The sequence below is a fragment of the Athene noctua genome, chromosome 29 (genome assembly GCF_965140245.1).
Source record: "Athene noctua chromosome 29, bAthNoc1.hap1.1, whole genome shotgun sequence".
In the NCBI taxonomy this organism is placed as follows: Eukaryota; Metazoa; Chordata; class Aves; order Strigiformes; family Strigidae; genus Athene; species Athene noctua.
Genome location: NC_134065.1, coordinates 2,368,261 through 2,386,012, shown reverse-complemented (window position 1 = coordinate 2,386,012; position 17,752 = coordinate 2,368,261). Strand labels below are relative to the sequence as shown.

General features: G+C 58.6%; 2 protein-coding genes across 2 annotated transcripts; one reads left to right on the top strand and one right to left on the bottom strand.

The window, feature by feature from the left end:
- Positions 1-3,271: 3,271 nt before the first annotated feature.
- SH2D2A (SH2 domain containing 2A) lies at positions 3,272-5,735 on the top strand. The gene is made up of 7 exons (XM_074928774.1): positions 3,272-3,415; positions 3,589-3,764; positions 3,894-3,983; positions 4,249-4,414; positions 4,482-4,664; positions 4,815-5,342; positions 5,607-5,735. Exons 1-7 carry the CDS (start codon positions 3,272-3,274, stop codon positions 5,733-5,735), a joined length of 1,416 nt encoding a protein of 471 aa, XP_074784875.1.
- A 158-nt stretch (positions 5,736-5,893) lies between these two features.
- On the bottom strand, positions 5,894-16,345 carry PRCC (proline rich mitotic checkpoint control factor). The gene is made up of 7 exons (XM_074929190.1): positions 15,522-16,345; positions 12,902-12,949; positions 11,887-12,459; positions 10,599-10,694; positions 9,560-9,703; positions 9,039-9,104; positions 5,894-8,652 (listed from the first exon to the last, which is right to left on the bottom strand). The coding sequence occupies exons 1-7, from the start codon at positions 16,074-16,076 to the stop codon at positions 8,566-8,568; spliced, it is 1,569 nt and encodes a 522-aa protein (XP_074785291.1). The 5' UTR covers positions 16,077-16,345; the 3' UTR covers positions 5,894-8,565.
- Positions 16,346-17,752: the final 1,407 nt, after the last annotated feature.

Here is a 17,752-nt window from a genome sequence, read left to right as displayed (position 1 = left end):
CGCAGGCAGCCTGTCACCGCGTCCCCGGCCCCTTGGGGTTGTGCTGCACCGGCGGCTGCCCCAAACAGGGGCCGGGAGCCCTCCTGTCCCCCCACCGCAGCCCTCTGGGGTCCCCAAGCCCAGTCCCCCCTCGTTCACCCCCGTTCCCAGCCCGTCTGTGACCCCTTATCCCCCTCCCCGAGCCTTCCTCCGCACCCACCGCGCTCTCCCTCACTCCCCGGCCAGCCAGGACAGGACACAGCTGCTGCCCTTGGGGACAGTCCTGTGGCACCCCCGGGGCTGGGTGGGGGACACCCGGCCAGGGACCACTCTCCCACGGAGCTGGCTGGTCCCCGGGCTGGTACGTGCGTGGGGCAGGCTCTAGCTGGACCCGGGCCACCATTCCCAGCATGTGACACAGCCACAGGGGCCAACATGCCGCCCAGGGTCACAGCGCATCCGTTTGTCCCCCCGGGGGGGACACAAACAGCCGATGTCCTTTGCTGCGCAGCCCCCCTGTGCCGTGCCGCCGAGCCGGTTTTTGCAAAGGAGGGAAACTGAGGCACAGGCGGCCCCCACGGCACTGCGGCCAAGCTCACGGCAGCAGGGACTGGAACTGGGGGGGCGGGGGGGGGGGGGGGGGGGGGGCTGCGTGTCATCCTGCTGCCCCATCAGCCTGGGAAAACCACCCTGGCCTCGGCTGCGCGACAGCCAGAAAACAGCTCCCGGGGAAGTGACCTCGCAGGTGGCCGCTCCCCAGCGTCCAACTGCTGGAAAAAAAAAAAAAAAAAGCACCGCAGGCCCCCAAAACTCCCTGAGCCCCCCAAACCCCCCCCTGCACCGGGACAGAGCCCGACTCCGGCATCCCTCACCTGCAGCCCCGCGGCACCGGGCGCAGCTCCAGCCTTCCTCCAGCAATCCCCGGCCCTGCCAGGCTTTTCCTCGAAATCCCGGCGCTTCCCAGAGAGCCGGGGCAGGAGCTGGCCGCCTGCTCCAGCTGCTGCTCGGAAGAATAAAAACTCTTTGCGTTCCTCCTCCCAAGGTCTCTTGAGAAATCCCCCCACGCTGTCCCCGCGGCCAGCTGCGGAGAGGAGCTAGAAAAGACCTTTTAGGGGCAATTCCTTGTGTTTCCAGCACCTCGGCTCGTCGAGGAGTGGCGGGACGAGCCACAGGCCGTCAGTGTCCCCCTCACTGACATCCCGGCGGCTGATGCCCCCCGGTCGCCCGTAAGCCTGAGGATTGCAAACAGGAAACCTGGTTGATAAATAAAAATATTATGCAGCGGCCGCTGAAGGGGAAGCGGAGGGTGTGAAGGTAGCGGGGAGGGACACGTCTCTTAAGGTGGACAGAACCGGCGCTGGCACCGCACCGTGTGCCGGGGGATGCTGAGGCGGGCACCGGGCAGCAGGGAAGCCACCGCCTGGCGCGCCCCGTCCCTGTGCCCGTGCGATAAATGAGCCGGCCCAACGCTAATCCCTGTCCTAATCCCGAATCCCTGCAGCCTCTGGGGTGCAGCTGCGTTGGCAGCGCTGGCCGCGGGGCTGGCCGGAGCCTGGCGCTGACGGGAGAGGCGGCGGAGGCAGCGGTGCCGGCTGCCGCCTTCCCCAGCTGGGTTCAGCCCCTCTTTGCCACGTCCATGCCCCCAGCACGTCCCGGGCTGTGCCCGGCTCCAGCCGGGAGAAGGACCCTGAAGCTGGGAAGTGGTGCCGGATCCCACCGCACCAGGAATCAAATCCCAACCGGAGGCATAAACCTGGGCCCAGTGACCCCGCTGCCCCCGCACCGGGGGGGCACGAGACCCCAGGATGGGGCTGGGAGGAACAAAGAGCCCTTTGCAGGTACCGGGGTGCCGCTGGGCGAGTGGCCGGAGCCCCCTCGGTCACCACAGCCCGGCTTGTGCTGAGGGTCCCGGTGTCACATGGGTGTCACCCCAGTGCCACCCCAGTGCCACCTCGCTGCCTTCCTGTGACGTGTCCCCACCAGGCAGCTTCGGTTGCTGCTTCCTGCCCTTCGCAGGCAGCGGAGGCGCGAGCGCAGGCAAGGCGGCAGCGCTGCCCGTCCTGCTGCCCGTCCTGCTGCCCGTCCATCCTGCCGGCCCAGCCCGGCCCGGCGGCTCCGGCCATGGACTCCTGGGTCACTGCGTGGCCGGGCAGAGGTAGGTGCTAGGTCTGGGGGCTGGGGGTTGGGGTCTTCCTGGGGTTGTATTAGTGCTGGGGATGGCAGAAAAAAAGGCCAAGGAGCAAATCCCAGGTCTGGGGACTCGGGTTGGGCAAGCGCCGGGTGATGGGGGGATGCTCCCCAGACAAGGGGGTGTGGAGAGAGGGAGTGGGGTCCCCTGCCCACCCCGGCCCTTCCAGCCAGGGTTTATCCTCTTTGAAAGGGGAAAGCCAGCTCAGAAAGGTCTCACGGAGCAAAGCCGGGCTTTAGGCTGGTTTAAGTCTGATTTGACCCATTCTCACCCCAGGAAAGCAGGGTTTAAGCAGCACATCGCTCCCCGGGGGGAAAATCCCCCCCAAACCTCCTCTCCGAGGCTGAGGTGCTGGGGTGGGGGAGCAGGGATGAGCCCCCACCTTCACCCAGGACACCCCCTCCAGCTGGGGAGTGCCCTGGGACCTGGGGACAGGGGTGTTGTCCCCAACTGCCTGGCCATGCCTGGGCAGGACCTGACCTGAATTTGCCCTCCTAGCGCTCCCTTGGTTTGCTGCGGTTTGGGTTGTTTTGTTTCACTTTGTCAACAACCTCCCTGCCCGCCGGGGTGCGGGGACAGCCTGGGTGCTGCACCCAGCTAAAGGTGGAGATGAGCTGCTGTCCCCCCCCCCAGCTCTCCCTGTCACCCTGGCTGGATCCCCCCAGTTCTCAGAAGAGCCTCAACCGGCTCCTCTGACTCAGCTTCGCCTCCGGGATCAAACCAGCCTCGGCCTCTTCCACCCCCTCAAGCATCTGCTGGGGATTAATCTTGTTTTGCCAAGAGTTGGCAGCTCGGGGCCAAGCTCACGGTCCCTTGGTGGCCGCACGCAGAGCCCCACACCCGCCTCGCTCCCCTTCCTGGGGCTGCCCCGACACCCCTGGGGTCTTTCGGGGGGCTGGGGGGATTCACACGCTTTCCCCCCTCCTCCTCCCCACCCAGCCCACTGGTCCTTGGGGCTTTTCTGGGCAAGAGCAGTGTTTGAGGGGGGGGTCAGGAACACACCCCCCCAATCCCAGCGCCACGTGGGCAGCGATGGGGCACGGGGCCAGCTCGGGGCTGCTGCCCTGAGCCCATTTCTTGCCGCTCCCTGGGACAGGGGACCCCATGGATGACGACCGTCCCCTCTTCAGCACCTTCAAACCCATCAGTGAGGACAACACGGCCAGCACCAAGCTGGGCCCCAGCGCCACCCTGGTCCAGCCTCAGAGCGCAGAGCAGCTCCCGGGCCACCATGACACGTGCAGCAGGGTAGGACATGGGGCTGCAAAGGGTCGGTCCCCTCCAGCTCCCCATCCCAGCACCCCCGAGCTCACACACCCGCGGGGATCTCGTCCTCCCGGGCTGCAGCAGGAGGCTGCTGCGGGGAGCAGAGCATCCTTGGGGCTCATCGGAGCCCCTGGCCGCTCTCCCCTTCCCTCCAGGTCCCACCAGGCTCCTCGCTGTCCCCACCCGGCTGGTCCCCAGCGGATGGGGACCTGCAGCCGGAGCTGGTGGCCCTGCGTGCCCGGACGAGGCTGTGGTTCGAGCAGACACAAGCCAGGAGGCTGGGGGCTGAGGGCAAGCTCCCAGCCTGGTTCCACGGCTTCATCAGCCGGAGGTGAGCAGCTGAGGCGGGGAACAGGGTGGCCCCTTCGGTATCCCCACCTCTGGGCTCCAAAATAGGGAGCTGTACCCCTGGCTCCCGCGGAGGGGGTGAGGACGAGCAGCTTTGGGCCCCTTCCTGCAGGGAGACGGAGCAGCTGCTGCAGGATCAGCCCCCCGGCTGCTTCCTGGTCCGCTTCAGCGAGAGCACCGTCGGCTTCGTCCTGTCCTACAGGTGAGCGAGCCCCGGCCCTCACAGAATCACAAAAATCCCAGACTCATCCGGGTGGGAAAAGCCCCTGAAGCTCCTCCAGCCCAACCGTGACCCTCCCCCTGACCGTTCCCAACTCCCCCAGATCCCTCAGCGCTGGCTCAGCCCGACTCTTCAACCCCCCCAGGCATCCCGGGGACTCCCCCCTGCCCTGGGCAGCCCATTCCAACGCCCAACAGCCCCTTCTGCACAGAAATCCTTCCCAATATCCAGTCTGCCCTCCCCGCAGGGGCCGGGATCGCTGCCGGCACTTTGTCCTGGACCAGCTGCCGGACGGGCGGTACGTGATCCTGGGGGAGCGGAGTGCCCACGCCGAGCTGGCCGACCTGCTGCGGCACTACGCCACCGCCCCCGTCACGCCGTACCACGAGTTCCTGACGGTGCCGCGGGGACGGGTGAGAGCCGAACCGCGGGCAGGGCACCCTCCCTGGGACCACGCACCCACCTCTCCCCTCTCTGCAGGAAAACGAACCCCGAGGAAGGACGCAGACCCCAAGCGACGGCGACGCCACGAGTCCCCCGTGGAGCGAAGCACCAGCAAACCCCCCGATGTACAGCACCGTCTTCAAGGGGCCCCCCCGAGCCAGGCAGGCGGCCCCCCCGCTGCCTGCAAAACCCAGCGCCGAGGGAGGCTCCTCCAGGGAGGTAAAGGCAGAGCTGAGGGGATGGAGGCCGGGACGGGAGTGGCAGCTTGGCCAAAGCCCCTGCAAGGCTGCGGGATGGGGGGGGGCACAGCCCCAACCACCACGGACCCACTTCCAGCCCTCACCCCCTTCCATCCCATCTCTTCCCCAGGCTCCCAGCGTCCCCCCACCGCTCCCAGTCAAAACCAGCTCCTCAGCCACGGCCCAGTTGCCACCACACAGCCCCGCCGGCCCTGGAGCAGGTCCCGAAGGTCCCTACACTCAGGCGCAGAAAGAAACCGGCCCCCCCGAACCCCCCGAGCGCCCCGACACCAAGTACCAGCAGCTCATGTGCTTCCACACCTACGCCGAGCCCCGTGAGAGCCTCGCACCCGGCCCCCCCACCACCACCTACAGCGAGCTGGAAGAGCCCATCCCCTTCTACGCCATGGGCCGGGGCTCCAGCGCCAGCCCTGAGGAAAATATCTACTCCGAGGTGGCGCTGGCCCGGCAGGATCCGCCCGCTCCGCTTCCCCGGGGGGGCCCAGGCGCCTCCTCGACGCTGCTCCCCAAAGCCCGCGCTCCCCGGCGGCTCTTCCGCAGCCTGTCCAGCCAGGTCTCCAAGAGGCGGCAGCTCCCGGCCGCCCCCAGCGCCGAGGGGAAGGGGAGAGGAGGCTCCAGGCTGGGCGCCGAGCCGCAGGTTCGTTGCTCTGGGGCTCAGAGTCAAGGCGACGTCTCCGGGAGAGCGTGGAGGGTCGGGGGTCGCCCCACACCAGGGGCACAGGGGGGGAACGGGGGTGCCCTGCCCAGCGCTCCACAGCAGAGCGACGAGCCCCAGAGCGGGAGCGACGTGGAGGGTTGGGAGGGCAAAGGACCGACTTCGAACCCCGTCCTGGCCCACCTCCACCCGCCGAGGCGGGAGCTGGGGGCTGCCCCCCCTCACCCCTCCCTGCGGGTTCCCCAGGGCCCGCGGGACCCTCCGCCGGCGTTCGACGAGCCCCTCTACGGCCGGACGAGCGCCGCGAAACGAGTCGCAGGCGGGCACGAGGCCCCCGAGAACGTTTACGAGCAGCTTTCTGGAGACCAGCTCTAAGCCCCCAGCGCAGGTAGGTCTAAGACAAGCCCCAGCCCCAGGCACGAAGAAGCTCTCGGGGTCCCTCCTCCCAAAAAAGGAAGCACTTGGACTTGGGGAGGGGGCTCTAAGGCTGCAGTTGGCCCCTCTGCGGGCAACACCAGCTCCGTGACGGGACTCCCACACCCTTCCCAAGGCCTGCGAGACAGTTAAAAGAGGAAGAGATTTAATTTATCTTTGAACACTTTTTCAGAAAGATATTTCTATTAATAGAATGAGGGCGGAAAAGGCTATTACAGTCAAAACAGAGACAGGTTTGGGGCCCAGCTGGTGCATCCAGATATTAAATTGGCCGCACGCCGGAGCGACGCCGCAGGCCAGCAAGGCAGGGCCACGCCAAACAGCACCCACCCGGTGCCGACACCTCCAAGCTCAGCCCAGTTTCCTCAGCCCCAAAACACGGGACAGCACCAACCCCCAAGGCCCAAATTGGGCTGAAACACCCCAGAGCCAACGTCCTTCTCGGGGCAGACGTGATGCAACCAGCCTTAAAGTGCCCGAGAAGAGGCAAAGCCCCCACGCGGAGACGTGTTGGAGCTTCGAAACACAGGCTGTGGGGTTGGGGTTGGTTTTTTACCTCTCTGATGACCAAAAAAAAAAAAAAAAGAAAAAAAAGAAAAAAATCACGTTCGCTCTTCCGGAGTCTACATTTTGTTGCTCTTAAATGGCCAAAAGCAGAGCGTGAGTCAGCGGTGGCTCCCGTCCTCGTTAACTCCCCTCTAGTGCTAAAAATGAGCCATTACACCCCAAAAGGGAAAAAGATAAAAGGGAACCTTTAGAGTTTCAGCCTCTCGGCTTGTTCCAGGACTCCACCATCCCGCCAAAGCCACCAAAGAGGAGTTTGGGAACACACGGGCTGCCCCAGGATGGAGCCTCCTGCCTCGCAGCACCCCGGCCGAGGGCACAACTCGAGGTTTGAAAGGGATGAACCCCCGCAACGGGGAGCACAACCCTCCACCAGGCATCTCCCCCCGATGAGCCTCACGTGGCAAAACGCTCCTCGGACGAGCGTCTCCTCACCGGCTGCACAAAAACGTCTGGTCTGTGAATAAAACAAAGCAGCCACCCCCGAAAGATGGGCTGGAGCAGAGGGGCTGCGGCCTTACCGGAGAGGGGAGAAAGAAAATCAATGCCTCGAGCAAGGAGTCGAGCACCTCGTGCTGGAAACAGGTGTGGTTCGGTTCATTTAAAAGTTTATTCCTTTATCAAATCTCTTTTTCAGAGGATTTCGCTGTACATATAAGATATGAATAAATTACTCAACAGTAACTTTATTCTGGTCATTCAAATACTCAAAATGGGCTCTGCAAAGTACTAAAACATCCAGGGAACTAAACTAGAAATCAGATTTTAAAATATTCTAAGAAAAGACTTCATCCATGGGGGTTTGTTTGCTTCTTTTTAACAGGTAACATGGGAGAAAAACAACCTCTTGGGGGAGTTTTTCCTAAACGGAATAACAATTATTAGCTGGTTTAGCTGCAGTTACAACAAATATAACCCTTAGTGGTGGGAATGTAAGTTAAATAACCAGACCAGCTCTCTGTTCCCTTCAGCATCACACGCTTTGGTGAACAACAAACTAAGTGAGGCCACAGAGATTTGGCTAATGATACGTGGGATGTGGCCAGCAAGGCTGCACATGATCAGCCATCATTTATCACCTAGACCTAATACCTTAAATAAAAGACAGATTTGATTTTAAAAAGTTAAGGCCGGACACGGTCTCCTCTTCCCAGCCAGGAGGGTAAAGTTAACACTTAATTGGAACAGAATTGATAGAAACAAGCTGGAAAAAAAAAAAAAATAAAATAAATGTACACTTGGCAGCTTTCATCTGTGTCTGCTCAGAAGAAATACTGCTGCTTCACTCACCGAGCTCTGCCAGCGGCACCACGCTGTGCCACGCTGGGAATACTCGGCTCCCCGAGTCTGGAGAGCAGCCTGGTACAACACTGGAGGCCTTGGCTCGGGGGGAGGAGGAGGGGGGAAAAAAAAAGGAAGCGAAACGTACGTACACACATCGATCATGTTTATCCAAAAGCCCTCGGCAGCGGCAGAGATCCTCGCTGCTTTTTGTGCGTTCCACACTCGTTTGCGTCTCTATTGCAAGCTCTGGCCTGTAAAGGAGTTTCCCCTCAGCGTAGTTTGAGACATACAGGCAGGTGGAGCTGAGAATAAAAACACTAACTTAGCCACGCTTATCAAAAAAAAAAAAAAAAAAAGATATCAAATCATCAGCATGAGAGGAGCACTGGATTTACTCGGACGTGAGTCAGCAGCCATGAGGACGTCTCAAATAAAAGGACTGAAAAAAAAAAAAAAAAAAAAAAAGCCAGGCTTGCTCTTTTCAAAAGAAAAATTACACTCTCAATGCACCACGAGTCCAAGAAAGGAGAAAAGTGGGAACTGGAAGTTTATTGAGACTCAGCCTAAGGTTCCAGTGGCGAGGTTACGTTGGAGGAGGAGCAACCCCTGTACCTACAGGACAAAAGCTCTGAGCCTTGCACCTGGCACGTTCCCTGCGGCTGCCACGGGACCGTCAGCGCTCGTTGGAAAACTTGATTTGAACCTTCCACATGATCGTTTATGAGGGAGGGGGAAGATTACAGGTGGAGTTTCAGGACCAGCTTGCATTAAACCTTTCTCCTGGCAGGCAGGGGAGCGCAGCGTTCTCTCGCCCGCCGAGCAGACCACGTTCGACGCGGGGCCTGGGTGATCTCCAGCAGGCCAAGAGAAGTCTGACACAGTAGGTCACCTGGGACAACGGCCAAAAAGCGGGACAGAGGTGTTAGAATCCGTATTTGGCTTGAGTCTGCCGTCGGCTGAGCTTGTTTTCAGACCATGTGTTTTTCAGTTCCAGTTCTCTTTCCTTCGCCTGCAGAAATCGAGAGGATTAGCATCAGCGCTGCCGCTCACTGACTCAGCAGCATCTCACCCTCCTCTGCCCCTGCGGACGGGGATTACGGAGCACTTCAGCCAGAAGCCTCGTTACAGGAGTAAGCACAATTCTCTCGACAGAGACCCGAATTAATCGGGACAGAGAGACATTTCATTCACCCTGAAACGCCAGAACAGCCTCAGCAGCCGCTCACTAACCACAGGGCAGCGGTGAGGAATTGGGGCAGGAAGCAGAAAAGTCTCGTAACACACAGACCCACGGGGACACCGGAGCTGGGTGGGAGGGGAAGGGTGAAGCCAAGCAAAAAGCAAGCTAGAACCTCAGTGCCATGAGACCTCCCACACCCGAGGGAGGCCACTCACCTGATGGATCAGGTACGTGATCTGGTGTTTCCTCCTCTGCTGTCCCGTGGGCTGATCTCCTTTTTTCTGCAAAGCAAAACCAGGTGGAACTGTTAAGCCTGGAAAGATACTGACCCAGACAGCAAAACGACAAGAGCCTGCACAAAGCCGTTTCAAGAAGTGTTTCACAGAATATCTGGGATGGAAAAGCCCCTGAAGCTCCTCCAGCCCAACCATGAGCCTCACCCTGACCGTTCCCAACTTCACCACATCCTTATTTGTTTCATGTAAAACTGCTCTGGGCAAATTCCTCAGCCTGAAGCAGTTCCTGGCTGGTCTTTACCACCTGCCCGCCGGGACCGTGGTTTGAGAAGCTCTATGGATCTCTCGTGTAATTAATTATACAACACACAACACAAGGGTCCCTGTCCCCCCACCCTGGTGCCTGCACAGCACCGAATACAGCTCCAGCTGTGGCTGAAACAGGAACTGAGCAGCGTCTCCAAAAGCCCAGCCAGCACCCCCCCACCTCCTGCCCGTACCTTGCTGAAGGATTTCATGGTCTTCTCCTCTGTCAGTGATTTGGTCAGCCACTGCTGGGCTCCACTCAGCTGATCATCACCTTTGATATCCACAAAGTTGATCTCTTCCCTCCCTCGGTTCCGCTTGCCTTGCAGACGCTTGAACTGAAAGAGGAACAGAAACAACCGGAGTTCCACACGCACGTCACACACCAGCACTGACCTTAAACAAGGGTGGTCTGAGGCTCAGCTCCCCGAGCGTGGGACAGGCCACAGCAACGAACATTTCTCCAACCAGGACTTTCTGTCTTTAGGAGAGTTCTGCTTTGCTATAGATCGTATCTTAAACTACTTAGCCTGAAGGTTATAATCTCATTTTCCTACGCATTTAAACAGCATTTACTCTTGCTTTTAGTCTTGCTCAGAAGACCCCGGGGCTCCCGAGTCTCTCGTTTTTAAGTGCCAGGGAGACACATGAAGTTTTGCTGCTAACATATCCTCCTCCCGTAACACCAATCCACCTCTAAAATAAAGAGGTCCCACGAAGGAAGCGAGCACCAGATGGGCCTCTGCCTTCTGCAGTGCCGACCAGCTCTGCTAGCAAGGCTGGTCATTTCTAGATTAGATCGATAATGGGAAGTTTTTTAAAACAGGTTTTTGAGCTTTTGATGTAAGCAAGGAATTCACCGCTGTGCTAGAGGATGGGAAGGTATTGGAAGAGCAGCTCGTCTGCACCTCAGCAAGCAACATCTTCGCTCTATGCGCCTCGTTTGCTCTAGGTGCCCCTCACGAGACGATCCTGTGCTCAGCAGGAATAACAAACACCTACTTATAAAGCCAGCAAACCCAGTAGCCCAACAAAGGAGTAGTAGCCCAACAGACTACCAGGACACCACACGTGCCCACACCACAGCGTTAGACCCCACGGAACAACCCAGTTCAGCTCAGCACAGAGCCCAGGTCCTGCTGGCGGGGCAGGACTGCAGCTGCCAAGCAGGTCCTGTGTTCTAACAGAACTTAAACACAAATTCTAGAGCAGGAAAAGCAGTGAAGTGCCAACCGCTTCATCGTCTATGAAGGAGGAGTCAGTGCTCATCTCCTGCGGCGCTGCCTGGGCTGGTTCCATCTCCTGGTAGTAGCCGCCGCTGTAGTAATCCTGTCAGCAAAAGGAAAATCAGTTTGTCACAAGAGTGAAGCAAGATCGATCCTGGAGCAACCCCCCACAGATGCCCCGAGACTGAATCGTGTCCCTCAGCCCACGGGCTGCTGCTTTCCCCCTAGAGGGATCTCACCCAGCCTCCGGGGAGCACCACACGTTACGTGTGTACCTCCTCCAGGGCTGGCCCAAACAGTCGTTTATCACATCTCATCTAGGCTGGCACTACTGGGGAGTACAGGGCATAATTTCAGAGGTGCTCAACAACAAAGACTTTGCTGAACTACTAGAAACAACCTGGCTTCAGACACCAGCTCTGGCGAGCCCCGATTCCACACCCTGACAAGAGGGGCAGCTGCGTGGGGGCATTTTAAAGCGAGCGCAGCTATTAAACATTTATCCAGCAAAGAGCATCGACAGCTCTTGTGCCAGAGGAATCCTGTCATGCCAAGCGCTGTGGATCTCTGCACCTTGTCCCAGGTGGCTCAGACGGGGCAGATTCCCCCAAGCCTGCTCCAGTAACTAACTGGGGGCCACTCATTCCAGATGCCTTTTCAGAGCGGCACCATCAAGCTGCCCCTCGAGTCTTTGGATCTGCACTGGCGTGGCCAGCAGGGACAGGGGAGGGATCTGAGCCCTGGGCTCGGCACTGGGGAGGCCGCCCCTCGATTCCTGGGTTCAGTTTTGGGCCCCTCACCCCAAAAAGGCCATTGAATGACTCGAGCGTGGCCAGAGAAGGGCAACGGAGCTGGGGCAGGGTCTGGAGCACAGGTCTGCTGGGGAGCGGCTGGGGGAACTGGGGGGTTCAGTCTGGAGAAGAGGAGGTTGAGGGGAGACCTCCTGGCCCTCTGCAACTCCCTGCCAGGAGGGGGCAGAGAGGGGGGATGAGTCTCTGGAGCCAAGGCCCCAGCGCCAGGCCCCGAGGGAATGGCCTCAAGCTGCCCAGGGCAGGGTCAGGCTGGCTCTGAGGAAGGATTTCTGTGCAGAAGGGGCTGTTGGGCGTTGGAATGGGCTGCCCAGGACAGGGGGGAGTCCCCGGGATCCCTGGGGGGGTTGAAGAGTCGGGCTGAGCCAGCGCTGAGGGATCTGGGGGAGTTGGGAACGGTCAGGGGGAGGGTCATGGTTGGGCTGGAGGAGCTTCAGGGGCTTTTCCAACCCGGATGAGTCTGGGGTTCTAAGTCAGCAAACCCACCTGGTAATATCCACCGGCCTCGCTGTAGGCAGGGAACTGGCTGTACTGGCTGCCGTAGTCCTCCCCGGGTTTGGGTGCCCAGCTGTGCTGAGCACCACTGGAGCCCGCACCTGTCTTGAACTCCAGAGGGGCGTTAGCAGCAGCGTCCTGGAACTGGGGCTCTGGCTCGGTCCCGGGCGGTGGGTCCTCTGACACCACCGTGCCAGAGTACATGTACGGCTCGGCGCCCGCGACGCTGGGCTCGCTCCTGTCAGACAAGGAGAAGTAGTTCTCGGGCTCGAGCTCTTCGTCGCTGTCGTCCTCTTCCTGCGTGATCTGCTTGGTTACCTGCAGGGCAGCGCTCTTGGCGGCAGCTTTGATGGCAGACGGAGAAGGAGTGGTGGGCACCGCTGGCTTGGACAGAGGTTTTGTTTTGGAGGAAGAGGTCGGGGCTTTAGCGGGCTTCGAGTCGGAGGCATTGTCTCCCGCTTTCCTCGAGAAAGCGTAGGGCAAAAGTAACCGATTGGTCTCTTTCACTGTCAAATTTTTGGGTTGAGGAAGCAAAGCGGACAAGCCAGAGCCCTCGCCGCGTCCCTGGAGAGTTTCGTGCAGGGCAAATGGTTCACAGAAATAAAGAGAAACGAGTGAGACGATTTAGTTTTCCTGACTCCCTGCCAATTATCTCCCTCCGATTCCAACAACATTAATGGGTTTCCCATTGCTCACCATAATCGCTTGCTACTTCGAACACGCTGCGGGGCTTTCTTGCACAAAAGGCCAGTGGGACTTCTAAGGGAAATGTGGTACTTGCAACTATCTGCCAGCTTCCCAAATTAATGCCTATTTTCCCAAGACTTAAATTTATGAAATTGCCCAAAAAAAGGGACATGAGACCCCAGGGGATTTCAGGAATTTTATACACTAAAAGCCACACACTAATCAGAGTGGCTGTGTTGTTAGTGGAAGCCCAAGATCCGTCACAGTCAAATGCTTCTTTCCTGTGAAACTTGTGTAATTGAATATCCCAGGTATTTACCTGAAGAGTATTTTTCTTCTTTGCTGGTTCATCTTCCTCTGAATCTGACTGAGAAAGAAAAACAGAGCTTAGCACAACTTGAGATATTAAAATAAAAAAGCCCACCCGCTCCACAAACTTTTAATTTTCAGTTTGAATCAGCCAAAGGATCATGGTAACACGGATCTGGATTTATAATCTGCCAAGAGCTGGGATAAAAAGCAACAGTGGGACGTGGTCAAGCTCTTTTTCACAGTCTTGCTGATGCATCTATGTCAGGGCAAAAAGAGATAAAAGCCTGCCCTGGTTACTACTACGAGAGATAAATAAACTGTCCACGATACTATTTAGAGAGGCAGAAAAACAAGCTGCATTCTGCTGTAAAACCTGAAGCTTTGCAAACAAGTCGGCGTCGCTGCGTTAAGAGCAATCCATCCGCAGCCAAACAATAATCTCCCGCTTGAGCTCATTTACGCAACTTACGGAACAACAACAACAACAACAAAAAAGGATTTGCTAACCCAAAATTCCAAATTTTCAAGGCAGCTTTTTAATGCTGCTCTAAAGCAGAGTGGGTGGGCAGAAAAAAACTCAGATTCTACATATTTGGCTCCTGTCAGAATTTAGCATTTAGAAAGCCAACAGCCCAAGTTTTTGTTTTTGTTTTTTTTTAAATAAATCACAGGAAAATAAACCTAAAGCAAGGCAAAGAATGCAAGCTGCACAGCGTAAGGTCAGCGCTCTCTTTCAAAGTAACAGACAGCATGACATTAATAGAGGGGAAGCACAAAACCACACAAAGCAAGGGTGTAAAAATTCACTGTGGGGATTAACGGGGAATTGTTCCCAATAACACTGCAGTCGCTAAATATCCATTTAAAACTTGAGTAGAAAGTCTGGTCGTCTCTGGCATCAGAAAAGGCCTTTAACATCTTTATCGGTTTATAGCTTTGCAGAGCACTTTAAAGAGATTACAGGAAACAAGGTCTTCAGCCAGTTTACTATCTAAATTATAAAACAGGACAAAGACAAAGAACATGCATAAATAAAAGCAAGCCAAGAGTTGCCATAAACCCTGCGTGTTGCATTTGGGAGAGAGGAGATAAAACAGAGCGCCCTGAGCATCTCCACAGGTGCAAACAAAAGGGACGGGAGGTATTTTAAGGAGAAAAAAGGGAATGAGTGAGGACATCAGCCACATGCCAAGGGACTTCCAGGAATCCCAAATGGGAACCGCTCAGACCAGCTCCGGTTTTAAGGTACTTTTTCTCCCCTCAACGTTCATTCACTCACTTGACACCGGCGCCCTGCAGTATTTCTGTTCAAATACGCTGGAACATGGAGGGGGAGATAAAGGCAAGGACCAAATCTCCTTTCATTTGAGCTTATTTCACAACCAGCGAGGAAGCGAAGAGCCCCAACGCTTGCTTTATTACCAACTGCCTGTTGCAAAGCGCCGCAAGAAAGTGAGTAAGCAAAAAGCAGGTATGGAAGAATGGGCTGTCCCTCATCCCTTCGCCTAAAAGGGGAACCCATGTGTCCCGCCAGCTGGTGCGGCTCTGCCGTGTTTGGGGGCTGTGGAATGGGGAGCTCTGGCTCTGGAATTTGCCAAACTGGGCTGGTTATCGGGGAGAGTGTGGCTCGGGGATGGGCGGGAAGCTCACGTCCTCTCAGCCGTCCTCCCCGCAGACTGCTCTTCCAGCCAAATGAGATGTGCTGTTCATTTCAGTTCCCCCCGGTCCAAGACGCTGGCAGACCACTATTAATCGACGCTGTTTATAAATCCATACAGTCCAACCTCTTCCTCAAGCTACCTGTCCCCACAGAAACGAGCCCAAAGCTTCGCCGTTCAGCTCTTCCCACAGCCAGAGGCACTCACGTCTCACCAGAACCAGCGACTGAGGCCAGACGCAGCCACCAGACACGGCCACAGCCACGCGACTGTCGCCTCCACGCTACGACAGCACCGACCCAGAGTGAACGAGCAGAGGCAAGAGAAGGAAAGCTCATCAGTAGCAACAACCAGAAAAATGAAAGGGGGTGGGGACCTGCCTTTCCCTACTCTTGCCATGGGGCTGTCTGGATTCAGTGTTCAGGAGTCCCATAAGGCACAGGGCACTGCAAACACAAAAAAACCCACAAGCTAAAAGGGAAATGATTGCCTGGAGCACGCCTGAAGCCTTTAGCTAAATAAGCAATAAATTAACAGGAAAACCTATCAGTTCCACAGCAAACAAAAGAAGAGACTTTTTTGGGATACCCCCACGCAAGGCCATACAGCTCCACCTCATCAACTTGTTAACTCCAGTAATAAATAAGGGTGCAGATAATCTGGGTTTTGCTGTATTATGATTATAAATAAGGTTTCTATATCAGTTTAATTCTGCAAAGCGCTTTAGGATTAGGGCTGGCAGCCAGGACAAACCTCCTGGTAGATGCCACAACAATAGGTTTTGGTTCCTTGCTACATAATGATGGGAGAAAGAGAGGGAAGAGACGCTGTGCTTTATGGGCCAACAAATCCACGGGGGGATTGTTCCAGGGAGAGAGGATTTCACGCACGAAGGCGCTCCTTCTCGGGAGGGCTTGAGGGGAGGGCACCCCCCCCCCCCGCAGAGCCGGTGGTTTGTTTCATACTCACATCTCCCTTGTGCAACTCGGGCGCCGTGATCCGCACCGGCTCTGTCCTCTTCTTTGGCTTGGGGAGGCTCAAATCCACCCCAGCCCCGGGCAGAGAAGCAGAGGCCGAGACAGGAGGGGGCAGATTGAGGGTAGAGGCAGCGGTCGTGGTGGCAGCGTTCCGCGGGGGAGGCAGGAGCAGCCCCCCCAGCCTGGGCTGCTCCCCGCTCCCGTTCCCGCTGGAGGCCGGCTCGGGCAGGCTGACGGCCGAGGCCTGGGCCGGACTCATGCCCGGCGGGGGGGTGCTGAAGCCCCTCATACCGGGCGGGGGGCCCATGAGAAAAGGAGGGGGCGGCCCGCCGTGGGGCGGCGGCAGCAGGGGGAAGCCGCTGCCCAGCGCCTGGTGAGGCAGAGGGGGCATCACAGGGGCTTTGGGGGGGGGCAAGGTGGCGAAGAGCCCCCGGGCCGGGGGCTGCTGTGCTGCGGCAGGAGACGGAGAGACGGCTTCCTCCTCCTCGCCCGCGGCCTCCTCCGCATCGCTCTCCTCTTCGCTGCTGGCATAGGCCACCAGGGACATGGCCCTCCGAGGAGGGCGGCCCTCCGCGGGTAGGAGACGCTACGCGAGGCCGAGGATCCGCCCTCCCGGCTAGGCCGCGCCGCCGCCGCGCCTTCAGCGACCGTAGCGGGGAGGAAGGGGAGGGTGGGGGCGAGGCTAAGCCACCATGGCGGCCCCACCCCCGCGCAGCGGCGGGGCTGCGGGCTCGGAGTGGCGGCGAAGCAGCCCAGCGCCCGGCTCCGCGCCCGGCCCGCCGCGCTCCCACAGATAATGGCTGCCGGCAGCGCCAACCCCCCCCCCCTTTTCCCCGCGCATCGGCGCGGCCGGACTACAACTCCCGGCGTACCCCGCGCGCCCCCACAGTCCACCTCCCGGGGCGCCCCGCCGCAGGGCACTATGGGGTTTGTAGTCTGCGCCGCCGCACGGCGGGACCACCGCTCCCGGCGTGCCCCGCGAGCAGGGGGGCGAGGGGCGGGGCCCAGGGGAACGGGACGTGACGTGGCGGGGGGGCGGTAGGGGCAAGGCCGGGCCTGGCTCAGTCAAGTCAGGCCTAGTGAGGCCTAGTTAGGCCTGGCCGAGCCTGTGAGGTGCGGCCTGGCCCGGCTGGAGGCCGCGAGGAGCCAAAAGCCTCTGAGGGAGCTGAGAGAGGGGCTGGGCCGTGGGCCGAGGAGGGGGTGGCTCGGTGCGGCCTGTTCCTAATAGAGGCGGGTGGGGGGGGTCTGCCGGAGCCCCCCCTCTGTGGGAGAGAGCCAGGGGGGAATAAGCAGCCCCCCCTGGGGCTTCGTGGGGCCTCCCCAGGGCCCGCTGTCGGCTCCACGGGGCTGCGGGTGGGCTCCGGCCCAAGGTCCCCCGGGGGTTACTCGCCCTCCGGGCTGCCGGGACTACAGCTCCCGGCGCTCCCCGCGGGCCGTTTCCCCGCCCTGGTCGCCAGGCCGCCTAATTCATCGCCAAACCGAGACACGGAGCGGGGAACTACAGCTCCCGGCGTGCCCCGGAGGCACCGGCGGGTCCCCTGGCGCCGGGCTGCTGTGTCACTGCAGGGGGACAGAGCGACGGGGGGTGGGGGGGGTTGGCAGCTCTCTGCCAGCGAGTCAGTGCCCTTCTTGCCTATTCATCCTTGCCTGCTTAATTTTAAGGCAGGAGCTGGGCCTAGACAGCGCCCTGAGTCTCGGTGAAAGGCTTTGCTGGAGCAGGGTGGGGATGGGAGTTTTCTTTTGTCGCAGCAGGGTCCTCGGCCAGGACTCCTTCACAGCCAGTTTATTCCTTCAGTGCTTCTCTGACTTTAGGTTTGACTTCCATGACCTCCTTCTGGTTTGGTCTGGCCTTAATAAGAAGAGAGCCGGGCCCTGAATTTGGGTCCCCAACGCAAAGCCCAAGGAAGTAATTTGCCAAGCTGCTGCGAAGTACTGACATAAGTAATTAAAGCAAAATCAAGCTAAATAAGAAGTGTATCCTGTGACACAAGCCCTTTATCACTTCAAACGGGGTGAAACCCAACTAAAGTACCCTGTCCCACCCCTCCTGCCCTGTTCTGAAGGACTGAGTATTAAAAATAGTGTATTAAAAACAGTTGTTGAGGCCTCAGGGAGCGAGAGGGCACGAGCGGTTCACAGTAGCTGTGATGCTGGTACTTTTTTTTCCCCTTTTTTACACAGTCGAGACCTGTAAGAGCGAAGCTGAGCAGTACCAGCACAAAG

Excerpts from the sequence above, each read along its gene's own strand:
- SH2D2A (XM_074928774.1), top strand. The coding sequence starts at position 3,272 with ATGGATGACGACCGTCCCCTCTTCAGCACCTTCAAACCCATCAGTGAG. Across the intron at positions 3,416-3,588 it reads ACCATGACACGTGCAGCAGG|GTCCCACCAGGCTCCTCGCT; the intron begins GTAGGACATGGG and ends CCTTCCCTCCAG. Across the intron at positions 3,765-3,893 it reads CACGGCTTCATCAGCCGGAG|GGAGACGGAGCAGCTGCTGC; the intron begins GTGAGCAGCTGA and ends CCCTTCCTGCAG.
- PRCC (XM_074929190.1), bottom strand. The coding sequence starts at position 16,076 with ATGTCCCTGGTGGCCTATGCCAGCAGCGAAGAGGAGAGCGATGCGGAG. Across the intron at positions 12,460-12,901 it reads AGAAGAAAAATACTCTTCAG|GGACGCGGCGAGGGCTCTGG; the intron begins GTAAATACCTGG and ends GAAACTCTCCAG. Across the intron at positions 9,704-10,598 it reads CCTTCATAGACGATGAAGCG|TTCAAGCGTCTGCAAGGCAA; the intron begins GTTGGCACTTCA and ends TTCCTCTTTCAG.